The sequence below is a fragment of the Neocloeon triangulifer genome, unplaced genomic scaffold (genome assembly GCF_031216515.1).
Source record: "Neocloeon triangulifer isolate White Clay Creek 2 clone unplaced genomic scaffold, ASM3121651v1 ptg000017l, whole genome shotgun sequence".
Taxonomy (NCBI): domain Eukaryota; kingdom Metazoa; phylum Arthropoda; class Insecta; order Ephemeroptera; family Baetidae; genus Neocloeon; species Neocloeon triangulifer.
Genome location: NW_026775559.1, coordinates 1,358,808 through 1,377,138, shown reverse-complemented (window position 1 = coordinate 1,377,138; position 18,331 = coordinate 1,358,808). Strand labels below are relative to the sequence as shown.

At 37.2% G+C, this 18,331-nt stretch overlaps 1 protein-coding gene across 4 annotated transcripts in view; it reads right to left on the bottom strand.

Annotated features, from left to right (window-relative positions):
- Positions 1 to 18,331, bottom strand: part of LOC132202949 (sodium/potassium/calcium exchanger Nckx30C) — a 96,791-nt gene that overhangs the window by 22,424 nt on the left and 56,036 nt on the right. For all 4 annotated transcript variants that reach the window (XM_059630310.1, XM_059630308.1, XM_059630309.1 and 1 more), the window contains one exon: positions 6,338 to 6,536. In XM_059630310.1, the coding sequence (XP_059486293.1) occupies positions 6,338 to 6,536 (199 nt within the window). The remainder of the gene's footprint in view (positions 1 to 6,337; positions 6,537 to 18,331) is intronic.

Sequence of the window (18,331 nt, the reverse complement as noted above, 5' to 3'; positions counted from 1 at the left end):
GTAAATATATGATCGAGTGACAGCACTTCTCAAATTTGACAGCCCATTCTCTTAAATAGAGAGCCAGTTTAATAGAATCGATCTTGGTCGTTGGAAAAAACTTAAAAGCATTATTGATTATTTGTTAGTTTTTGTTATTAAACATATGCTGCGGTCATTGTTTTATAGAATTTGAATTAATTTGTCAGTATGTATGATTGATTTAATTTTACTTGCAAAAAATTAATTATTATTTATTAATTATAACATTGAGCTTATTTTAATTCTAACAAATTTTTTTTAATATTCATTCCTTTGACTAAAATAAATAAATAAGAAGGATAACAAAATCAAAGATGTGCTCTTTGGAAGTTTTAAATAAATATGCTTGCAAAAGCATTAGCACAAATACATAGCGAATCATTTTGAATGGACTAATCTGGGTCCATTACCGCGATGTGTTTGTTTTTTGCGGGTGCACTACTTGACAGAGGAAAGAGAGTGGTCCGCAATTTGGCAAAATAATCAAGCTGAAACGCTCGCACTCGCTCGCGCACTTAATCCCGCGGCGGGTAATATCGCCTCCATTTTTGTGCCGAGTTTTTTTTAGCGCGCAAACTTTTTAATCAGGGCTCGCTTACCAAGTTGTAAATCACGATGAGCAGTCGGCAGCCTCGGCAAATAAAAGCACGCCGAGAGTTGCGAGAGAGCAAAACTAAACAACATTCATCGAGGCCGCCCTCGGAAGAAAGGAAAAGAAGTTGGCCCAACTCTCTCTCACTGCGAAAAGCAATACTAAAAAGTACACTGAAACGATTTTATATATGAGCAGCTACAAGCAAACTTTGCGTCTTTCGTTCTTTTGGAGGATTTCCCGCTAGCGAAATTTCTCTAAACCTATATTACTGTTTGCAGGATATTGAAATGAATTGCTCAAGTACACAAAAAGTTGCGGAAATATTATTGGAATCCGAGCGAGTTCAAATGCCAAGTTATAAAAAAAAAGAGTGGATATTATTTTTCCTGGCCCGTAAGAGTTGCCTTATTAGGTCCAAGACAGCGATGACGCAATAGGAAGTTTGTTTCTAACTTTGCATGCCACGATTGCAGCACTTTCTGAAGTTAAATATGGTGATTCCGGTAAAAGAGATATCAACCTTTTCATATTATAATTTTATTTAATCACTTCAATCTCGATGGAGGCAAGATTCTTAAATTTTTTCATTCAAGTTTGTTATTGCATTGAATTATTTTTAGTCAATAAAAATTCACATCTGATCACAAAAGGAAGTTAAAAATTATTGAAAATTATTTTTACAGGTAAGAATTTTGAATTATTATTATTTTTTTTTTTTTGCAATTTTGGCATTTATTTTATAAAATTGATTTACAATTTTCTGCTTTTAAAAGAGGCAGACCTGGGTCTAGCAACACCCAAAAAATGTAAAAAAATATTTTTGATCCCAAAAATGCATTTTTACTCCCTTTAAAATAACGATTTTGTAGTTGAATTCATTTTTTGTAAGAGCCGCTATCGCGGATTGAGTGATAAATCAAATTTGTGTCCATCAATCACCAAAATTCACCATCGGTCTATAATGAAATATATTCCCGGACACATGTGTCAAAAAAATTCTTGGTCCGTGGACCACGGATCGATCAGAGAACGTTTCCCAGGCAGGATAATCCGCCCCGGCTGACACACTTGGCCATTTGGCAGATCCGCTTTTGTTTTATTTTGCGAGCGAGAGAGAATAAGAGCGACGGACGGGTCGAATTGCGATAGTGTCAGAAATGCCTAGTTGGCCCTCTTCGTGCGCCCCCCGTCATAAAACCGAATTGGGACGCGCGGAAAAGACCCATTGTTTCGGAAATCGAGAGGGAAGAAAAACGCCGAGATCAATCCGGAAGCAAAAAGCGGCTCGGGTTTTGGCGGGAAAGAAAGGGGAACATCAATTGCAGGGAACCGCAAAAACTGGTCCCTGACCGAAATGCTAAACACCAAAGGCGAAAGTGAAGCTGCAAAATTTATAACACAAAAACACACAGCCAGATGCATCAGCTCGGCGCTTCTATATTTTTTAATTTTCCGAGCACGTCCGCTAGCATTTTCAGGCAGATATGTATGCGAGTGCGAATTTTTGCACTCGCTTGTGAAATAATCTTGGTCGTCCGCAGACGTGACGATTTTCCTGATCTTGCCGGTGGAGCAAAAAAAAAAGGAAATTTTGCAATGCTAGGGGCAGTGACAGAGAAACAATCAAGAGTACATAAATTGACTTGATGGATGCTGTGATAAGAAAAAGAGTACAGTGGAGGTGAAATATATTTTTAGTGACGATTTTCACCATGCAGTGCATTTTGAAAATTGTATGTGTTTACAAAATATTAGTGATTGTGGCTAAAAATTAGAAAGTTCTTGTGAAGCCTGTAATTAGGTTACTTATTTCAAAAGACCCTGATTATTTTGAATCAAAAGTTTTCTAATTTCATTATTTTCCTAAACTACATACGACTTCTCTTACAGAAAAACATGATTTGAATTTCGATATTCCAGAGTTTTTTCTTTCTTAAAAATAAGTTAATTTTGTACTAAAATATTCAAAATACTATATTTTTTAATAAAAAATTTTGTGTAAAATAATAAATTAAGTTATCAAAGAGAGTCAAAACTGAGTCAGTCGTTTTTGGACACAATGGCGCGCGGGGCCTTTGATGAAGAGCAAGGCCGTTGCCGAATTGGGTGATATTTGAAAACAAAAGGAAAGTTGGCCGAGTCGGTTTCTTCTCTCAGTGGAGTGCGGCGGCGGCGGCGAATTTCGCCTCAAAACAAAGCCACGTGTCTGACAATGGCGAGTGGGTGCGTGTATTTGTGTGTGTGTGTCTCGTCGTCGGAAAAGTGGTTGGTTGCTCGGGGCCATGTGCGTCTAACTAACCAGCAAGTGTAGTAGTAGTAGTGCAGGGTCGCCCCGGAGATTTCGGCAGCAGGGGTCGATAATAAAATATACACGCGCACAGGCACAGCTATATATTCATTTTCCGGGAAACAAGGCGAGAGATTTGGAGGAAAATGAGGCCCCAACTGCTGGATCGCGCAGCCTACGTGCGAGGAATGCAAACTTTTTTCCAGCTCGGCGTTTGCGTCACGAGTGTGTGTGATAAGGGAAAGAGAGAGTGCCAATTTTCGATATCCGATGCCGCCGGGAACACTGGGTGGCTGATGATGGGCTGGATTACGATTTGCTGGTCGTGCTTTGCGACTATATAGGGTGCATTTATTTACAGTGTGCTGCGTGACAAGTGCAAATTGTGGCAAAATTTATAAAAAAATAAAAAAATGATGATCATGAGTTTTTAATGAGTTGAGAGTGGTTCGACGCAGTTCGACGTTTACTTGATGGATCTTTGCTGGCCTTCAAATGCATTTTTTCCATTTATTTTTTTTTATTACTTTAATTTAGCTACAATTTATTTTTAAATTTTTTAACTTTTTAATTGTTTAATCCGTTGTGGAATTTAAAATTCTTAGAAAAATTCTCATCAAAAGCATTTTTAGAAACGAACGACAGTATAAAGAAGCACATCAATGAAAAATAAATTAATACATACATAATTACAACGTTTTATGACAATTAATGTTTTGAACTTACAAGAAGTTTTAAATTTTTTAATATGAATAATTTCCAAGATTAATAAAAGTTAAAAAAATTGAGCTATCCGAGTCGTCAAAGTCCACCGCACAATAGGCTTTGAACTTGTTTGAGTTTCATTCTATTTGCTCAGGTTGGCCAACTGGCAATCTGCCTTTTTTGTGCTCGTTGATATCCACTTTAAATATTATGCCAGTATGGAAATTTTGCTAATTAAGCAGCCGAGTTGAAAGGGACCGCGAAAGCAGGTCAAAAACCAACTTGTGCGCGTCGTTTGTTCCCAGCGGCAAGAAGAAAGGGAACGTGAAACCTCTCACTTTCGCCCACACACACAGCCCAGCACTTTCATTTTTCTTTTTTGCTTTTGTTTCGCTGTGCAAATACGTACGTATACGAAGAAATAACGGGGGAAAAGAAATGTTTGCCCGAATTAAAAGGAGCAGCGTTCGTTTGTGTGTGTATTGAATTACACGCACACGTGTGTGCTTATTTGCTGGAGCAATAAATGCGCGAGAGAGGCCTATTGATCGCCCTTTACCCACGGGTCCTCTGCCACAAGAGAAATCGTCCTTTTCACTCTGTTCGCAATTTTTTTTGTGTGCCCTACATTCCAAAGAATGAAAGAGGAATAAACGCAGATAATCAGTCAACAAAGATGCAAGATAAACTTGATCCGGCGCAATAACGACTTTTCGTCCCGGAAAAGAAGTAAAAATATAAAGAAAAAGTCGACTTGGGAAATGGCGAGAGACCGATTTCATACTTCTTCTTTTGTCCGACGGGAATGTGGAAAAGAAAGGGATGATTTATTACGGCCGAATTCCTTTTCTTCGACGGAGCAAATTGTGCAAGTATTGAAAAGGGGGATTTATTTATTTCCCATCTACCGGCCACTTGCGCGATGACCCCGTTTCGCTCACAAAGAAAAATGATAATAATTGTTTGACGGCGAGCGAGAGCGACGGCTCGAGAGGGCGATGAGGGTGCAATTTATTGTCAGCCCAGGGCACGCGAGCCGATAATTAACACGATTCACCGACGGCACTGCGGCTCTCCGAGAGTGCAACGTGCCAAACTCTGTGGCATGCAACGCCCGAGATCCCAATAAAATTTACATCCGCCTCAGGCACAAGAGTGGAAATAGATTTGAAAGGGCTGTTAATCGTGATCAAAAATGTCACTTTTATTGATACCATTCAAAAGGTCAATCCAGAATAGTTTTTCTTCAGACAAAAAAGTTTACCTGATTTATTTTTTAAAAATAAATTTGTATTGAAACATCCTAAAGGAAGAAAAAAATGTTATTAAAACTTGATATATTTGATAGTTTCCAGTGAATTGAATGAACTGAAAGTGAAAATATTTTTATGAATTATTTTTATACTACCAAACTTTTCAATTATAAATTTGACATTTTAGAGTTAGTTTCTAAAATTTCAAATATCAATTTCCAAAACCATCGCATTTAGTTATTTTACAGATCATCGTTTCTTTTCGGACACAGAAAGTGATTATGTCAGGAAATCCACTCAGATCGCACCGTATTCTTCACACTCGATCAGTTTTCGATTATGAGATAAAGCGTCAGGAGCGTATATATTTGGACTAGTCCATCACTCAACGAGAAGAATGTTATCTGGGAAAGAACGTCTGACTGCCGGCGAGTTCTCAAAGGAAGAGAAATTGGGTTGATCAGCTTATTTGGCGTGTTCGCTCAAGCTGCACATTAAAGGAGTGCTCGACTGAGCAAATTGCAGCAAAGTGTATGTGTTTGAGAATGAGAAGAGAAAAGGAAAAAAAAGCAGTGTGGACGATAATCCTAAGCGTACGAAGCGGATGATAATAACATAAGTGTATGAGAATATAGTATAGTGTGGCTTGTTTCCATCAAACATCTATTTTCGAGCAACGAGCTCCGCCGACTCTCGCTCGAAACGGCAAAGTTAGACTAGCCCGGTCGTCACTAGAGCCAAGCCAGTTGCATAAATTCGTTTACATTTTGATACAATAAAATTATGTATTTTGTTGAATTTGAAAGGGAAAAAACATTCTGTGAAGTAAAATTATGAAAATAGTTATAAAAAAGTTGAGAATTGAAACTTTCTATTCAGGCCTAAAATTTTAATAATTAATCATTCCACATCATTTTAGGGGTGAATATTTAGATGATGAAATTTAGAATGTTGAAACCGATTGTTTTAGAAAATCAATGATAAATGTAATTTTTTTCCATCTCCATTGTTACAACCACCTGGATAACAATTAGTTTTCAACTTAGAATCTCCTTATTTTGCCAATAAACAGAATGTTTTTTTTTTTAAATATAAAATGCATCAATTATTAAAATAAATTATACTCATTTTCAGTTTATCGTTATTTTCAAAATCGAGAGTCAGACGAGCCTTTTTATGTGACGTATAAGCTGTAATTAGGTGTCACTATATAATGTCAAAGGACCCATTTTCTGTCTCGGTTCGATCCGACCTCGAACAGAAACACAAAACCGGCCCTTTAATTTTTGTCCACAGTACTAAGTTGTTGAGCTTCACTGCTTTGGTGGTTTTCGTACATGTTTGATTACAGATTAAGCCTGCATTGATCTCAGCATCCTCCAAGTGACCTGGTGGCTAAGGGGCTGGGGCCGCGCCGCTCGTCCGCCCCCGAGGGGGCCGGACGGCGACGGGCGTGACTCGGGGGAGCTAACCTACCGTCATGCAGCGGGTCGATGGTGTGGATCATGAGCTGGAGCAGGCCGTGCCGGAACTTAGTGCCCGAGTGCAAGATGGGTGCCCCAACGTGATGGTGGGTGGTGTGTTGGTGAGCGGGCATGTGGGCCCCACTCGGCGCACCTCCGCTCAACGAGCCGCCTCCGACGCTCGTTTGACTCGACGTCGCTGCATTCGCGTGCTGAAACACACAACAAATTCAAAATTAAATTACATTTTTACTAAGGACATTTTATTCAATCAATATCAACAACTTTCACATAGTGCAAGCCATGTAATTTTGTAAGATTTTAACAAATTTAATTGGGACTGAAATTTGTGTTTTGTTTTTTTATATTTTTAATGCAAATCGGCATCATAAAGTTTTGATTTTTTTATTGCTGCAATAACAAATAAATTTAATATATATTTAGGTTTTAAGTTGATAAATTTAATATAATTATATTGTTATCAATAATTCAAGTTTATTTAGTTTAATCTGGATTTTATTTTTAACATTTCGCTCAAAATACGTGATGTTCACCCCCATTTAAGCCGGAGCCAAGCAATGGATCGAGGCAAATAATTCAAGATGAAAGCGTCCTTTATCAGTCAAGTGTCTCTGTTCCCATTGTCGGAAGACTGACGTAAAACAATTCTACTCCACTCAAGTCCCATCCGATTGATCGCCCCGAGTGCAGAAAGTGCAGTTTGCCTCTGCAAATACCGTGCGAGCGACGAGACGCCCCGAGCAGGTGAGGGAAGGGTTAAAGCCGATATCCGCAGACGTGCCGCCACACATGCAGTCATTCTTATCTGGGCCACCCCGAGATTTAACACCAGCGTTACACCTCGCAAATAATAAAGAACTAGCAAGTAAGTTATCCCTTCCTGCCGAGATAAATTATAAATCTTTGCCCAGCGGAGGTAAAAAGATTGCTATCCCCCTCGCGTTACGTCACAAATATTATATTATGCATTCTTGGTCGTCGGGAAACCAAAGGAGGGAGCGGCAGCTGCGCCCGACCAGCTTTTCAATTATTTATGAGCCTTTTGTTTGTTGCCCGACTTCCTTTCTTATTGTGAGAAAGAGGAATAAATATTTGGCTATACATGCTGTACTTTTCAATGGTATTTTACTGATTTTTGTTTCAAATTTTGATGTAAATCCTTTATGTTAAATTTATTTAGAAATTTTCCATGTAATTAGTTTTAAGTTAAAATTAGTTTGCATTTCAAAATGATATTTGATTTAAGCGTGAGGAAAATGGGTAAATTTTTCAGCTGAAATAGATGAAAAATAGGTAATTATTTGCAAAATTTGGTTTTGAGTGATTTTTTTTCTGAAAAGGAATGATTTTAGATTAAATTATGTGCTTACAAAAAATCGTTTAAAAAAACATATTTTGACTTTTTTACTAGTTTTAAGTAATTGTAAGTTAGTTCCTTTCCAATAAATAGGTTAAAACCCATCACCCTTTCACTTCTAGAGCTAATTAAGAGAAATATTTTCTAGTGAATTGAATTAACAAACATCAGTATAATCGTAATGAACACAAATTTTAGTTTTGATAAAAATGAGAAATTCTAAATTTGAATTTTTGATCTATAATTAAAAAATTTAATTGAATGATGGTTTGCAAATCTATAATTAAATATGATAAAAACCAAAATAAGAAATTAGAATTCTACATTTTTTGTTTTTAAAATTTAAGTCGACGATAACTATCGATTTATTATTTCCTTTTACCGAATCGCGCATGAATGGCGAACTTGATAATAGAATAATGTATCAGCTCCGCAATTGAACGATCAACGTATGTATATGTTTGCTGCAATACAATAACCTTTTCATCTGAAATGTTTGCAGCGTCGTTGTTGGCTGAACAGCAATTATTTCACGTGCGGCAATAACACAACCGATGCAAACAATGAAGTTTAATACGTAATGCTGGTTATTGCGCCCCAGGGTCTTGCAGGACACGTATAAAGTGGCGCCCCAAAAGTAAACTACCCCGGCCGGCGAATTAATGTGCGGTGGTCAAGGTCATCCCCGTCCGGGACCTGCGAAGGTGTAGTTTGTGTGAATTTATATTCATTTCCGCCGCCCCGCCCCTTTCTTATCTCTGCAAAAACCAACGCAAAGAAAAGAGTGCCATTAAAAAAGCAAGCAAGTCCTTGAAAGCAGCTTTTATACGAGAGAGACCGCCGGACCGACGGGAAAGAAAAGTAACGCTAAAAGCCATTGTTCTCGACGGCGAGCCGGTAATTTCGCCCCCGCAGGCTGCTTTTTATTTTTATGATTTGTTTCCATGGGAAAGACGAGGAGCAGGAAAGCGAAAATGTAGCAATTCTTGTTGCAATTTTTAACCCCCCATGGAGAGTAATTTTTGTGAGAAAAATGTTTCTTTTGAAAGTTTGTAATTAATTTTTTATGGAAATTTTCGTTCGAACCTTTAAACAATTTTGATAAAAATTTCAAAAGTGCTTAAAATTAAAGATTAGCAAACGTTAATTAATAATGATTTTTTTTTAAATCTTTTTCTAGTCTTCCGTATAGTTTGTCAAAAAAATTGTTTTCCAAAATTTGACTTAATTAATAAACTTGAAAATAGGTTGTTTCTAAGACATTAACTAAGATTTTGTTATTTTTAGAATTAACTGAACACCTAGAATCCTTCTGAATTGAGGTTTAAGAATTAAGTACTATGAAATTTGAGTCAGTTACAACTTATTTTTAAATGGTTCGATATTTTTTAAGGAAAGGTGACTATTTAATAAAATTTTCACCTAAAAACTTCCTATAATCTTTAAATTTTTAATCAAAATAATCATCTATTTGTCACCTGTTTTTAAACAAAATAATCCCCTAATTTTCCATACCACGAATTTTACTTTCTAGTCTGTTTAAACGTTTCGTTGATCAAAACATAGCACAGGATTGCCTGATTTTTTTAAATTAGATTAAATTAAACAATTGTGAATTACATCAAAAAAATGAATTAGTTTTAAATTTACATTCATCAAAATTATGTGGTCGTATGAGAACAAAACACGCTGCATAAAACGTTCCTCCACCGTGTCCTCCAGCACAGGCGGCACAGTAACAACAGACGGGGATGCAAAAGCGAGTCTCGTGTCGGAGATAAGCACGCGCCTGACTGAGAATTATTGCCGGCCGCCAACCGCCATTACTGGGGCACTGCAATCAACTCGTGCATGCTCAAAGGGAGCGGTTTGCACTGCATCCCGAGCCCACCAACCAACTCACCCACCCACCCACCGATCGCCATGTAATGTGCACCGGGTCGCTCGCCTTTGTGCAGTATATCGCGCGCGCATTGATTTAATTAGAATGCACCGCAGTGCCGGCGGCGTCTTGTTCGCTCCACATTTCGTCCCACGTCCCCGCCAAATATGGACTGGCTCTGGTTTGCACACACCTGTTCTGCCTAGGGAAAGTCAGTGTTATCAGACAGTGTTTTAATTTATTAATAAAATGCTTGTCTGCTCTTAGATTATTTAAATTCCCAAGGATGCATATTAATATCGAATAACTTTATTATTATTTTTTTAAATAAAGGAATTTTTTTTTATAAACATGCAAACTTATTTTATCAACCTATAAGACAATTTAATTTTTTGTAAATTATTTATTATTTTAACTTTTTGCTTTAAATTTAAAAATGTGTTTTTTTTTATTGTTTTAATAATAATTTAAATTAGATAATTACATTAAATTTTCTTTCTACATTCTTTTAACGTTGGACTCAAATATATTTAAATAGTCTATTATTCCAACCGACGCTTATGAAAGGTACTAACTATATTTATGAAAATTGATTGAAGCTAGGTCAACAACCAATTGAGGAAGTTAATATGAAAAATATTGAATTAAATTAATATTATGTTATGTTGGAAGCCTGTGAGTGTCTTGAGGAATATAATTTAAACGTTTATTTATTTAAAACCAAATGTATAGAAATTATGACTATAGAAATTGAATTTGTGTCAGAAATGTTTAGCCCATCATAAATCAACAGAAGTTGGCCTTCGATTTGTGCAAGTACATGGAGCAGAAGGAAACCATTCGAGACAGCAGTAATTACTCCGGTCTTGGGGCCAAATTGAGCGTTGAAATGGAGAGGAATGGTTCGAGAGAAGAGCTCAAGAGAAATACTGCTAATGGGGCGCAGGGTGGTTTAGCTCGGCAGGAACGATCGGACGGACGGACGGGCGATAAATTGAGCAATTCTTGCCTGCCGCTTGCGCACCTGATTGAAACAAATGACTGAAAGAGCGAAAGGTGAAAAATGTGACAAAATGCAGCGGACGCGCGAAATGCTTCGAATTTCAGCTCCGAAAAGAGGATAAAAGAGGGAAATGCTTGGAGTCGTCCAACAAGAGAAACGCAGAGGGTTTTTATATTAAAAAGAAAGAAACTGGCGGCACGATATTAACTTGTCAGCAACTGCGAATTATTATGCTCTTTTATTAAATTTTGTCCTGGAGCTCTTTCTCGCCCATTTCAAGAGTTGCTTTGATTTCACTAGGAATATAAAACAAAATGTTATTTAAATTTCGTAAACTGAGATATCGACGAAGTTGTTATTATTTAATCACAATTTTTTTTTATTAATATATATTGAATTAAATTTATAAGAGTTACCAAGTGAAGAGAATAAATTTAACACGCTTTCATTTAATTTGAAGTTAAAGATTTAAATAACATAATTTGTCTTAGTAATAATAAAAATAATAATAAATTAACATTTAAAATAACGCTGTTGTTTAAATTGAGTTATAAAAAAAATACAAGATTAATAAATAAATAAATAAATAAAAACGTTGACCTACTTCAAGGATGCTTCATCGTGCAATTATTTTCCTTGTTTACATCCTCACTATAGTGTTTGCGTCTGGGCGCGTGATTTGCATGGCTCATGAGCTCTAAATTTGCAGAGGGTGCAGCAGCTGCATTGGAATGCGCGCGCTGCCTTGTATAAATCGGAGGACTGCAGTCCTCTGTTAGTTTTCTTAGCCAAGAGTGCGTTTTTTTCTTACTGGGGAGGAAGTGCGTGTCGCCTTTGTCCCTGTGACCCAATTCGCTCGGGGCGCGTGCTGGGAAAAAGCGAGATGGGTCATTCGGTGGATGGGTAGGATAGGCCGCTCGCCAACGTTTGGAATCGGCGCCGAACGGATTACATCGCGTGATGGGTTCGACAAAAGCGCCAACTGGTTCCAATTTCCGGGTTGTTTTGATGGCCGTCGTAAGACCCACTTTTAGAAAATCCATTCCGAGATTGCAACAAAAGAAGAAAAAATGAAATGCAGCAAATTTCAGGATATATAAAACAATTCTAATTTCTTTCTGTATAGAGAGCTCACATATATTAAATAAATATTTCATAAATTTTTTATAGTTGCTTTTATATTTGTCGTATTTGTGAAAATGGTCTATATTTATTTCCCCGAAAAAGGGAACTCTTTTGAATTTAATTTTTTCTAACAATGTCCATATTTAGTCAACTTTTTTGAATTGCAGAGGATTAATATGGTTGAACCGGATTGATGATGTCAACAAAAGTGTCACATTCACTTTGCTGCTTCGGTCTCATATTTTTTCCTCGCCAGAATCAAACCTTCTGGAACATTGTGAAGCAGTAAAAAACAATCAGATACGGCTGCAGCGCTGGCAAAACTTTTGCACGCCAGTTTTTGTTGCAGCGAGATGACGAGATGGAATTTTACACACCACTTAGTCCCACATAAAGCTGCAGCCTAAGGGGTAAACAAATTCACGCGTCTCGCGATTTGCGGTTCAAATCTGGGGGCCGAAGAGGGAGCCGGGCTCATCTTATTACCATAAATTATTATGACAAATGGCTCCCCGTGCGAGGCTTCGTCACCCCTCGGGGTAATAATAAGGCCTTCCTCCTCTTTCAACCCCAACAACAATAAGATAATAAAAAAAAATGGAGGGGGTTTAACCCTCTCTTTATTTTCGGGTCTTTCATTAAATTTTGGATGCGTTCCCGCTCCGTGTGCCATTGCTTGCATGCGTGCCTCCCGCCATTAGCACCGCCCCCGTAAGTAGGTCACCAGGGTATGTGCCAAGCAGGGACGGTTCCTGCCAACCTTTGCTGCTATTGATTTTTCCAAGATTGAATAAAATTCGGCCCCTTTTATGGCCGATTTTATTGCTCTTCTCGTCTCTCGCACGCGTGATCGTTTTCCTACTTATTCAGCAACAATTTTCGGCCTTTATGGCCTTTTAATTAGTCGCATAAACACACAATAATGCCGAGAGCCATAAAAATAGCTTGCGACATTTATTGTGCAATATAGCTCTGGCGTGTCGCGTGATTTTGATAAATAGTTGTTATGGAAATAGAAAATATGTACCTATTTTTAACAGGCTTTGTGCATTTTTAATGTTAATTGTGAAAAAAATCATCATCTTAAATAAATGAATGAAATGACATGTCAAACAACAATTGGCTCAAACGTGCAAGTGATGCTCATTAAAATAATAATTCTTTGTGTTTTTGTTCAAATTTTGGAGCAAAGGCCTCTTTTACAAGAAAAAATAGAAAAAAGGCGATGAAATAGTATAAAATATTTAACCAGTGATGGAGTATTTAAAATAACGTTCTGGAGAACTATGGATTCGAATAAAATAAATTCTACTTTTTGATATAAGGAATAATTTATAGTTCAATTCTAATGTTCTAAAATTTTACATAGACATTTTACAAAATTTCAAGTACAAATAAATCCACACATTTTTCCATACATGGGCAGAGCGCAATTTGCGCTCTGCGATCTGCGCTCGCGCTCTGCGCTCATGAGCGCGAGCGCAGAGCGCGATCGCACGATTTTCAAAATCGTGAGCGCGAGCGCAGAGCGCGAGCGCATTGGTCGCTGAGCGCAGCGCTCAATTGCGCTCATTTTGCGCTCAAACCAAAAGTAAAAATTCCCGAATTTGATCAAAAATTGTAATGAAAAACAGTGTTTTTATACCAAAAACTTCAAAACTGATCCCAATTTTGGTGATTTAACTTCAACTTTATCATTTCCAATTGCCGATGTATTTTTTGTTATATTAAAAAATTGTCTTAAAAGTCGCATTTTTCTTCGGATAAAAATATTTTTGAGCGCAACGCGTGAGCGCAAGACTTTTTAAAAATTTGAGCGCGAGCGCAGAGCGCGAGCGCAACATTTTCAAAATCTTGAGCGCGAGCGCAGAGCGCGAGCGCACTGTTGCCAGTGATCGCGAGCGCGAGCGCGAGCGCAAAATTGTTGAGCGCACCCATGTATGCATTTTTCACCAATTTTTTCTTGCAAATAATGGGGGAGATTCAAGAGACTTAGCTCTCCCGGGATAAAAGATATCCCGGGATAAATCCAAAGGGATAAAATTTAGACCACTGTCCCGGGTTAAATATTTTTTGTCCCACCTTCAATTTTTTCTCCCCAAGTTATTGGGGGATATATCTTTTCTTAGCCCCCTCTACGGGATAAATATTTAACCCGCGCAGGATCATGGAAATGAGGGCAAAATTGAAATCCAAAGCTAACACAAAAATCTGTATCTAACTTAATTTAAAATTGCATATTTATTTTGCTCAGAAATTTCTAAAGACCTCTTCATCAAAGCGAAATTATGCAAGGATTTTTTTCTATTGAAATTTTTTGCACGTGAAATTTCAAATTTCTCAACTCTGAAAAATTAAAATTCTCAAGCTTATTTTTTTATTTGTAGATAAATTAAATTCGCCTATTTTTTTTTGTAATTACACTTAACAAATAAAAAAGGAAAAAAATTAGTGAACGTGAAAAAGTAAAAGAAAAAAGAATTTGCATTTCTTTCATCTTAAGGTTTCCCAAATATTTAAATACCTTTTCGTCAAAGTTAATTTGGGCAAATACATCTTTTTCGTATGGCTATCAAATCAAGTATTGAACCAGTGGCTGGCTACCGGCTGCCGGCTGTCAAAAGTGCAACTGCAATGAACACTCAGCTCAGCCAAAGTCAAGAAAATGTTTGACTTGGTTTTATTCATTTATGTTTTTATTACTAGCGGCTGACCTTTTTGTTTCAAAATTGATAGCAAGGTCAGCTGGTTCAACAGTCGAAATAGTTGACGGCTTATTGATGGTAAAATTGTTGGGATGTTTAAGCGAGGTGGTATATAAATATGAAGGGCTTTGCGTGTTTTAGCGCATTTTGAGAGTCGTTTTGTAGTGAGTTTGTAGTCAACTTGGAGTCGCTTGCAGTCGTTTTGTAGTGAGTTTGTAGTCAACTTGGAGTCGCTTGCAGTCGTTTTGTAGTGAGTTTGTAGTCATCTTGGAGTCGCTTGCAGTCGTTTTGTAGTGAGTTTGTAGTCAACTTGGAGTCGCTTGCAGTCGTTTTGTAGTGAGTTTGTAGTCAACTTGGAGTCGCTTGCAGTCGTTTTGTAGTGAGTTTGTAGTCAACTTGGAGTCGCTTGCAGTCGTTTTGTAGTGAGTTTGTAGTCATCTTGGAGTCGCTTGCAGTCGTTTTGTAGTGAGTTTGTAGTCAACTTGGAGTCGCTTGCAGTCGTTTTGTAGTGAGTTTGTAGTCATCTTGGAGTCGCTTGCAGTCGTTTTGTAGTGAGTTTGTAGTCAACTTGGAGTCGCTTGCAGTCGTTTTGTAGTGAGTTTGTAGTCATCTTGGAGTCGCTTGCAGTCGTTTTGTAGTGAGTTTGTAGTCAACTTGGAGTCGCTTGCAGTCGTTTTGTAGTGAGTTTGTAGTCAACTTGGAGTCGCTTGCAGTCGTTTTGTAGTGAGTTTGTAGTCAACTTGGAGTCGCTTGCAGTCGTTTTGTAGTGAGTTTGTAGTCAACTTGGAGTCGCTTGCAGTCGTTTTGTAGTGAGTTTGTAGTCAACTTGGAGTCGCTTGCAGTCGTTTTGTAGTGAGTTTGTAGTCAACTTGGAGTCGCTTGCAGTCGTTTTGTAGTGGGTTTGTAGTCATCTTGGAGTCGCTTGCAGTCGTTTTGTAGTGGGTTTGCAGTGTTCCGAGATTTTGCCAGCCGGTTTAAACCACCGGTGGTTTAAACCGGTTTTTTCCACAAGGTTTTGACCGGATTTATCTGGTTTTTTCATTGAAATTTCAAATAAGTCTCAAAAATTTTACTTTTTCAATTAATTTGCAAAAATGCCAAAAATGCATTAAAAAAAATGAATCTTGAATTTCTTTCTGTAAAAAAAAGATGTCAAGTTAAAAGTTGGTGTATAAATTGTAAATAAAAATAACATATTCTGACATGTACTGTTGAAATACTTAAGAGAAGAGAAACAGAGGCGGCGAGGCAGCCGAGCCGAGGCGGGTTATGTACAAGTCACTTGAATAGAGAACGTGAAGAAACCAAGAATGGGGAGAGGAGAGACGAAAAGCCCACGGAATGTGCGTAAAACGTCAAACGAAGACGAAACAATTCGTGTTTGTGAGCAGAGCCAGACCGAGCGTGAGCAAACGAAATTTTCTCTGCTTATGAGTCATACATCACGCATATGTCTCACATGCAAACTACACACTGTCGCTGCACAGTTGTTGTCCAAGAAAAGACGCAACAAAGTTTTTTCCTTTCCCGAGTTTCTGAAACCCTTCACCCTTAAAATCTAAATTATTTCTAAACACCACGCTCAAAGCAGAAAATGGCTTCCACCAGCAAAGCTGCTGGTGGAAGAAAACTAGATGCATGTTGGAAAGAGGTCTCCAAAACTAGCGAAGATGGTGTGTCCCGTACACTTTGTAAGCACTGTGAGGAAACCATCAGTGGGCGACCAGAGCGAATTCGAGCTCACCTTCAGAAATGCACTGCTTATTCTAAGCAGCAGCAGGAAAGGAGGAAAAAGCAACAACAGGAAGACGAGGATTTAGGACCGGATTCAAACGAAGACGATGAGGACGACGTACAGGTGTCCGGAGGCTGTGGAGTCTCCGGTGGTAGAAGCAAATCAACATTGCAGCCATCATTGGCAGACTTTGTTCTAAAAACAACGGAGAAAGACAAACAGGTATGTTTTATTTTGCTTGTGTAAATTTTTTTTTAACTAGTTTTCTTATAAATATTTTTCTATTTTTTATGTATTTATATATTATATATTTCATAAATGGTTCCATTTGGTTGTGTAAAGTCATTTTAATTAAATATTTTATATAATTTTGTTACAAATTTTCCTTTCACTTAATTCACTTTTATTAAAATCAAAGTGATTATATTATTGTCGTTGGTAAATGCATGATAAATGTTAGTTTTATTTTATTTTTTATTTTTTAGGAGCTTGATAAGCTTATTTCTGAATACTTTTATGAAAATGCCTATGCCTTCAATGGGGCTGCAAGTGAAAGTTATAAGAAACTGTGGGCCAAGGCTAGGCCGGGATACACTCCACCCTCGCCCGATGACCTTTCTGGAGCGCTACTGGAGAAATGCGCTACAGAAGCAGATGATGCCCTTGACAATAGAGTTAAAACCCGAAATCTAGCATACAGCATCAGCCAGGACGGCTGGAGCAGCACATCACAAGAGCCTCTCATTGGAACGTCTGTCTTTGTCCACGGCGAGAATTTTCTACTGAGCGTCGAGAACGCTGGAGTTGAGCATAAGACAGCAGAGTTTTGCGCAGAGAAGGCTAGAATAACAATTGCGTCAACAACTGAACGCTTTGGTCGCAAGGTAATTATTATTATTATTTTAATTAAATGAAATTTCCGTTCTAAATTGTTAAACTCTTTTTTTTTAATCAAAATAATGAAATCTGTTATAACTTCTGTTTATGAACACAAAAAATATTATAAAATATAACAAAAATTCAAAAATTTGTATTTGAATTCTAATATTTAATTTTTTAGTTCAATTTTATAAAATTTTCTTTACTAAATTTTCCTAGCCCACTGCGATGGTCACTGATTCTGAAGCAAAAATGGTATCCATGAGGAGGATGTTGGAGGAAGAATTCCCTGAGATTGCCTTTTATGGCTGTGCTGCACACGCGTTCGCCAACATTGGTGAGAAGGTATCGAATGTGACTATTCAGAAACAAGTTGTTCGAGTCCAAAAGTACTTCAAAAATCATCAAGTTTTAAGCGTAAGAGATACTAAGAAAAATATATATGAAGCCAATATTATTATTAATTTAATTTTTCATTTTTGTCCCTTTTAGCAACTGGTTCTCCAAAAAGGAGGAAAAAAACCTGTCCTGCCCAGTGAAGTGAGATGGTGCTCTAATGATCAAACGATGGAATCTTTCATTGGGAACCACTCGATCTATTTGAGAATTGTAGCTGAAACACCTAATGAAGTCGAAAGAGACATTTCGAACTTGCTGAAGAATTCAGGGCTCCTTTCAGCTTCAATTGATTACAAAGCACAGACGTCACTCGTAGCAAACTCGGTTGATAAGGTAATTTTTAAAATTGTTTTTTTTTTTTATAAAAATTAAAGATCTTATTGTGTTTCCATTACTAATGTTTCTATTAATTCTAATAAAATAAATTTTCCAGCTCCAGAGTGACTCAGCCACGTTGTGTGACGTTGTCAAAGAGTTCAGCATTTTGATGGCTGCTTCAGAACTGACACCCGAGCACAAAAATATTGTGAAGCTGAAAATGAAAAATACACTCACTGGAGCTCATTGGCTTGCTTTTATGTGCCACCCTACTGTAAGAGGTAAATAGTTAATTAATAAGTTGGACTTTTTAAAAATTTAAATTTTTTTAAGTTGTTTCTTAATATATATTTTTAGTTTTTAGTTGCGTTTATAACCACTATAACCAGGACTTCAATAAATGAAAATTAGATTAGATTTTTATTTTTCTTAAAGCTATCTATGACTTTTATGAGTTAATCTTTAACCTGTGATAAATAAGATGAATTTATAAAGTTCATGAATTTTGAAAAATTTGAATTATAGAAATCAGAATTTTCAGTTTTCAGTAAACAGCTAATTTTTTTTTTCTTAAAAAAATTGA